Genomic DNA, 7,323 nt, shown 5'->3' with positions numbered 1-7,323 from the left:
GCTTGCCTGGGAGCTGGGCGGTGGAGCGCAAGCGGTACTGGAGCAGCACCCCCTTGGCCTTGGCCTCTCTCGGGGGGGAGCCGTCCAGCTGCTGGGAGTCGGAGTCCTTGGAGGCAGAGCTGCTCCACTCTGATACCCTTTCCCCCCCCCCCCCTCCCCCTCCTCCTCCCCCTCCTCCTCCTCCTCCTCCTCCTCCATCTCCTCCATTGGCCTGGTCAGCCAAGTCGCAGAGCGAGTCTCGTTTGAGCATGTCCGGGGCCAGGGTGCTGGAGGTGGCGACCAGGAAGTCAACCGGGCCGCAGTGAGCGTTCAGGGAGGTCATCCCTTTTCCTGTGGGACAAGTGGTGGAAAGCTTATTAGCCTGTTTAGCTTAGCTTATTTGTTTATTTCATTGTGTTTAAAGGTAATAATAATAATAATAATAATAATAATAATAATTCATTGTATTTATATAGCGCTCTTCTGGGGCCCATATTGTTTGACAATATGGGAAGAACAAAAAACACAAAAACAACAAGAGAGAGAGTGAGGGTGAGAGTGAGGGTGGAGAGTGAGGGTGGAGAGTGAGAATGAGTCTCTGAGTGGTTGAGGGAGAGATCTACTCTGAAAAATCCTTTCATACTCTGTGAACCTCTCCGAGAAGCACTACGCTTTAAAAAAAAAAAACAGCCAATGAGGTTCTACAGCAAGTGTCCTCTCTGCCACTCGACGCATCTCATCATATCCGACCGTTCGGTGCAATGCTACGCAATGGAGGAATTGTCCTAACGCTTGAATTGCTTTAAGTGTTCAATTATTCATTGATTAATTCAAGAAGTAAGTAAGCCTTGAGAACCGATTGTTCTCAAGCCTAATGGCCCTTAGGGGGCAGGAGCCTATCTCCTGTTTGATGGACAAGTACACCCCCTGGACATGCCGCTGGTACTGTATGTTGCAGGGTCTTACCCCTCCTAATCCAACCCTTAATGCCAAGCAGGGAGGCATCGGGTACCATTTTTATAGTCTTTGGTACGACTCGGCCGGGGATCGAACTCCCGACCTCCCAATCTCAGGGCGGACACTCTAACCTCAAGGCCACTGAGCTGGATCAATTCAAGAAGTAGAGGTGGCTAAAACCATATTGATAGGCATTACAGCTCGGAATAATTGGGTGGTAAAGGAGGTTTGTTTCCGCATTATTGTTGCACTATTTCCACATTGTTCTTGAAACATTGAATCCCATAAACATCATATGAATATGTATATATGAATAGTGTGTAACAATAGTGTGTAACAATCTACTGTTTAATTAAACATTTGTCATGACCTCGTTCTACGTTGGTTGGCACACCTGCCTGCGATCTCCCTGCACCTGCTACCAGACAACGCCAGATTGTATGCCATTGATGTCCCACGCCCAGCTCTGTAACCAGCACCGCAAGCTACCCAGCCTGTTTGCCTGTTGCCTGTTTGCTCTGTGTCTAACCCCCGTCTACCTGTTCCTCAGAAGACCCCTGCCTGCCTGACTATCCGTCTGCCTGCCTGCCTACCTCCCCTGCTGCCTGCCTACCTCCCCTGCCTGCCTGCCTACCTCCCCTGTCTACCTGCCTACCTCCCCTGCTGCCTGCCTACCTCCCCTGCTGCCTGCCTACCTCCCCTGCTGCCTGCCTACCTCCCCTGCTGCCTGCCTACCTCCCCTGCCTGCCTGCCTACCTCCCCTGCCTGCCTGCCTACCTCCCCTGTCTGCCTGCCTACCTCCCCTGCCTGCCTGCCTACCTCCCCTGCCTGCCTGCCTACCTCCCCTGTCTGCCTGCCTACCTCCCCTGCCTGCCTACCTCCCCTGCCTGCCTACCTCCCCTGCCTGCCTACCTCCCCTGCCTGCCTGCCTACCTCCCCTGCCTGCCTGCCTACCTCCCCTGCCTGCCTGCCTACCTCCCTTGTCTGCCTGCCTACCTCCCCTGCCTGCCTGCCTACCTCCCCTGCCTGCCTGCCTACCTCCCCTGCCTGCCTGCCTACCTCCCCTGTCTGCCTGCCTACCTCCCCTGCCTGCCTGCCTACCTCCCCTGCCTGCCTACCTCCCCTGCCTGCCTGCCTACCTCCCCTGCCTGCCTGCCTACCTCCCCTGCCTGCCTGCCTACCTCCCCTGCCTGCCTGCCTACCTCCCCTGCCTGCCTGCCTACCTCCCCTGTCTGCCTGCCTACCTCCCCTGCCTGCCTGCCTACCTCCCCTGCCTGCCTACCTCCCCTGCCTGCCTACCTCCCCTGCCTGCCTGCCTACCTCCCCTGCCTGCCTCCCCTGCCTGCCTACCTCCCCTGCCTGCCTGCCTGCCTACCTCCCCTGCCTGCCTACCTCCCCTGCCTGCCTACCTCCCCAGTCTGCCTGCCTGCCTCCCCTGCCTGCCTACCTCCCCTGCCTGCCTGCCTACCTCCCCTGCCTGCCTACCTCCCCTGTCTGCCTGCCTACCTCCCCTGCCTGCCTACCTCCCCTGCCTGCCTGCCTACCTCCCCTGCCTGCCTACCTCCCCTGTCTGCCTGCCTACCTCCCCTGCCTGCCTGCCTGCCTCCCCTGCCTGCCTGCCTGCCTCCCCTGCCTGCCTACCTCCCCTGCTGCCTGCCTACCTCCCCTGTCTGCCTGCCTACCTCCCCTGTCTGCCTGCCTACCTCCCCTGCCTGCCTGCCTACCTCCCCTGCCTGCCTACCTCCCCTGTCTACAGGATTCTTCAGACTCAGCACAGGCAGCTGAACTGCTCACAGTGGATAAACTCTCCCCACAGTCCTGCGACTCATCACAGCCTACAGTAAAGGGCCCTCCAAACTCATCACAGCTGGCTGAAGTGCGTGCTGCAGATGACTTATCAATCTCCCCATCGCAACTACCTAAACTGTGCTCCACAGTCGCCAGGGCAAAACGAATCATTAGCCAACTCGTTGAAACCCCACTAAGGCGACGGTCCAGCCCCTTTTCTCTCCCCCCACCCTCCCTCCCTGCCCCCGACCCCCCAAACCACTCTGCCCCCGACCCCCCAAACCACTCTACCCCCAACTCCCAGAGACACTCATCCACTGAGTCCACTGAGCTCTCCTTCCTCCAACTCATGCCGTTCCTGCCTTTCTCAGCTAAGTTAGAGAAAATGGTGAAGACAGGAGTAGAGCTCACCCCGAAAGCTGCTCCATCTCAGGCAACTCTCCATTCTACAACACCTGGCCCCACACTCCCTGTGACGCCAGCCTCATCAACAATACCCATCGCCCTACCCCGCCACAGGATGCTATCTACAACACCCATCCCCATCCCCCGGATGACACCCAGAATCAGTTGATGCTCTAACAGTCCCTGCTTCCATAGAGTTGATACCATTGACATTCCTGATATAAAGCTGGGACTCTCAACTCTTGCTATCCCTGTTCATATCAGTAACAGAACAGTTAATTGCAAGTCTGAATGCTTTATACACCCCTCAAATTTAATTTCTGTACCCTGCCACACACAGCCCACACAGAGACCAAACACAAAACCACTCAAGCTAGCACTTTTCAATGCCAGATCCTTAGCTAATAAGTCTCTCTTAATCAACGACTTGATTAGCTCCTATGAACTAGATTTCTTATTTATCACTGAGACCTGGTTAGATAAAGATAACAAGACACCAATTCTTATTGAGTCAGCACCCCCCAATTTTAGAACCTTAGATGTCGTTAGATCCCACAAAAAAGGTGGTGGAATCGCCTCTTTCTTCCGAGACAGTTTTAACTGCAAACAGAAATCCTTCGGGGAATTTTTATCATTTGAATATCTTTCAGTTGTTTTTAAATGTTCCACTCGAATTCTTTTTATAATTGTATACAGACCACCCCAATACTCTACTAGCTTCTTTAATGAACTTACAGAGCTTCTCTCCATCATTACTACTGAATTTAATGGTCTGATCATTGCTGGTGATTTCAATATTCATGTAGATAACTCAGAGGACAACAAAGCCAAAGAACTCTCTGTTCTGTTAGATGTTTTTGAACTTCAACAACATGTGAACCTCCCTACTCATAATCGAGGTCACACTCTGGACCTTATCATCACCAAAGGCCTAGATATTTCAAATGTTGTTGTAACTGACATTGCCCTGTCTGACCACTGTTGCATATTCTTTGACGTATCTATCTTTCCTGTTATTCAAACTATGTCTAAAACTATTTCCAAACGATATATCAATGAAAAGACCAGTGCACTGTTCACACAGGCCTTTTCCCTAGCCCCCCCCCCCCCCCCCCCCCAAACTTCTATTCCAACCTCAGTAAATGACCTTCTACACGATTTCAACTTAAAAATCACAAAAACCATTGATGATATTGCACCCATTAGATCCAAATGCATCTCTGGTAAGCAAAAAGCTCCCTGGAGAACTGCCCCATCCGTAAAGACCCAAAAAAGAGAATGTCGTAAAGCAGAGCGCAGATGGAGAAAAACAAACCTTCAAGTCCACTATGATATCTATAAAGAGAATCTTCAGAACTATAACTTAGAAATAAGAAGTGCCAGGCAATCATTTTTCTCTAAGATCATAAACAATAACATCAATAATGCCTGCATCCTTTTCAGAACTGTTGACAGACTAACAAATCCCCCAACACCCATTGCTCAGGAATTTCACTCAACTAGTAAATGCAATGAGCTTGCATCCTTTTTTAACAATAAAATAGAAACCATTAGACAAGGCATTAGGTCTTCTGTGTCAGGCATGAAAAACATGTCCCCATTAACAACCCCAAATAGGGCGGACATAACAACCATGTCACAATTTAACACCATTGATTACAAGACCCTAGATAAAATCATGTCACGTCTTAAACCATCCACCTGTGCCCTTGATGTCCTGCCAACAAGCTTTTTTAAAAACATATTTAGCTGCATGGCAGGCGAACTAATACAAATAATTAACATCTCCCTTTCATCAGGAATCTTCCCTGAAGCCCTGAAAACTGCAGTTATTAAGCCTCTACTAAAAAAGAACGGCCTAGACCCATTTGTACTAAACAACTACAGACCCATATCAAACCTTCCCTGTACAGGAAAAATTATTGAAATGGTTGCCCACGAACAACTTAGCAATTATTTGACCCTAAATGATCTCTTTGATGACTTTCAATCAGGCTTTCGCCCGCTACATAGCACTGAAACGGCCCTTATTAAGGTCCTTAATGACATTCGCGTAAACACAGACTCCGGAAAAATCTCAGTTTTGGTACTACTAGATCTTAGTGCTGCCTTTGACACTGTAGACCATGACATTCTAATAGATAGACTAAAAACCTGGGTAGGACTTTCGGGCACTGCCCTAAACTGGTTTAGATCCTACCTATAGGACAGAAGCTACTATGTCTCCATTGGCAACTTTGTATCTGACCAAATTAAAATGACATGTGGGGTTCCCCAAGGGTCAATCCTTGGCCCTCTTCTATTCAATCTCTACATGCTTCCATTGGGACACATCATAAAAAAGAACAAAATTGCCTACCACAACTATGCGGATGATCTACATAGCCCTCTCACCGAACGACTATAGTCCCATTGACAATCTCTGTAATTGCATTGAGCAAATAAACGCCTGGATGACACAAAACTTCCTCCAACTAAACAAGGACAAAACAGAGATAATTGTATTCGGTGCACCTGACAAAAGATCGAAAGTCAGTGCAAAACTTGATTCTCTCTCTCTTCACAGTAAAAAACAGGTCAGAAATCTTGGTGTAATTCTAGACTCCGATCTAAACTTCAACAGCCACATAAACTCAATAACTAAATCAGCCTACTATCACCTGAAAAACATAACAAGAATGAGAGGTTTCATGTCCAAGCAAGACCTTGAAAAACTCATCCATGCATTTGTTTCGAGTAGACTTGATTATTGTAATGGTCTACTAACAGGCCTATCTAAAGGAGCTGTTCGTAAATTGCAGCTCATCCAAAACGCCGCTGCTAGGGTCCTAACAAAAACAAAGAAATTTGAACACATTACACCAATCCTGAGATCCCTGCACTGGCTACCAGTCTCTCAGAGAATTGAATTCAAAATCCTCCTAATTACATACAAATCACAAAATGGTCTTGGACCAAAATACATATCAGATCTCCTCCCACCCTATATTCCCGCAAGGTCCCTAAGGTCAGCTGAGACAAATCAGCTAATAATTCCAAGAGTAAAAACAAAACACGGTGCAGCAGCTTTCAGTCACGCTGCTGCATGCTCCTAGAACAAACTCCCTGAAGAAATCAAACAGGCCCAAACCCTTAAAATATTTAAATCTAAGCTAAAAACCTTCATGTTTTGCACCAGTTATGATTAAACACAAACACTTCTATCAATGTCTTTTTTCCATTAACTATTGTCTTTTTAAATGTTTTATCTATTTACTTCTTATATTTGCTTTTATTCATTGTAATTTTTATTTTCTTATGCTCCTCTTGCTGTATTTTTAAATAATGCATGTAAAGCACTTTGAATTGCCCCTGTTGTATGAAATGTGCTATACAAATAAACTTGCCTTGCCTTGCCTTGCCTTGTCTGCCTGCCTACCTCCCCTGTCTGCCTGCCTACCTCCCCTGCCTGCCTGCCTACCTCCCCTGCCTGCCTACCTCCCCTGCTTGCCTGCCTACCTCTATAAATATAAACAAGGTGTGTTCTCCAAAACAGCATACTGTAGGCCTATACACCGTGTTTAATCCACTAAGCCTTCCAGGACAGGTGTGTGAAAATTGTGAATCTTTGTTATTGTTGTTGTGGTGGTTGAGCACCGTGCTAGAAAGGAACAGGTGTGTGTACGTGACTCCGCGTGCCTGCTTTCTGTCAGAAGCCCTGCTATTCAAAGACACACTACAGCCTATAAGCTTCTGTATCTTTTACCTCTTCAGCACTCGTGAGTAAAAAGGTTTACATAAAGCACATTCAACCTCATTGGGTAGAGCCCACATTTACAAAAACTGTGGAATTCAGGTCATTTCTTTACATTTTGGGTGGGTGGATGGGTACAAAAAAAGGGTTAGGGCAGCCTGACTGGAGCCTGACCGCCAGGTAGCATATAGAGAATGTGTCTGGCCTGTGTCCAGACTGACCTGTTATTTTGGGGATGCCCTCCAGCTTGGGCACGGGCATAGTGATGATGATGCCCTGGGCGGTGCCCACCCACAGCAGGCCCTGGCAGACCAGCAGGCTGGTGACACGCACGCTGCCGTGACCTGAGACAGAGGCGCACACACACAACATGATGGAACCAGCAGATATTAGCATTTTCTATCATTTCCCCATATATGTAACACTGTGGGCCCTATTATGCACTTCATAAGTCTTAAGCA

General features: G+C 48.6%; 1 protein-coding gene across 1 annotated transcript in view; it reads right to left on the bottom strand.

Annotated features, from left to right (window-relative positions):
* arhgef10lb (Rho guanine nucleotide exchange factor (GEF) 10-like b) overlaps nt 1–7,323 on the bottom strand; it is a gene marked incomplete at both ends in the record, with an annotated part of 122,953 nt that overhangs the window by 317 nt on the left and 115,313 nt on the right. The window contains 2 exons of the mRNA XM_080534328.1: nt 1–330; nt 7,084–7,206. The exon at nt 1–330 is cut by the window's left edge and continues 317 nt beyond it. Of these exons, the coding sequence (XP_080390454.1) occupies nt 1–330; nt 7,084–7,206 (453 nt within the window). The remainder of the gene's footprint in view (nt 331–7,083; nt 7,207–7,323) is intronic.

Source organism: Nansenia antarctica (assembly GCF_963989245.1).
Source record: "Nansenia antarctica genome assembly, chromosome: 6".
In the NCBI taxonomy this organism is placed as follows: Eukaryota; Metazoa; Chordata; class Actinopteri; order Argentiniformes; family Microstomatidae; genus Nansenia; species Nansenia antarctica.
This window is presented reverse-complemented; position numbering and strand designations above follow the sequence as displayed.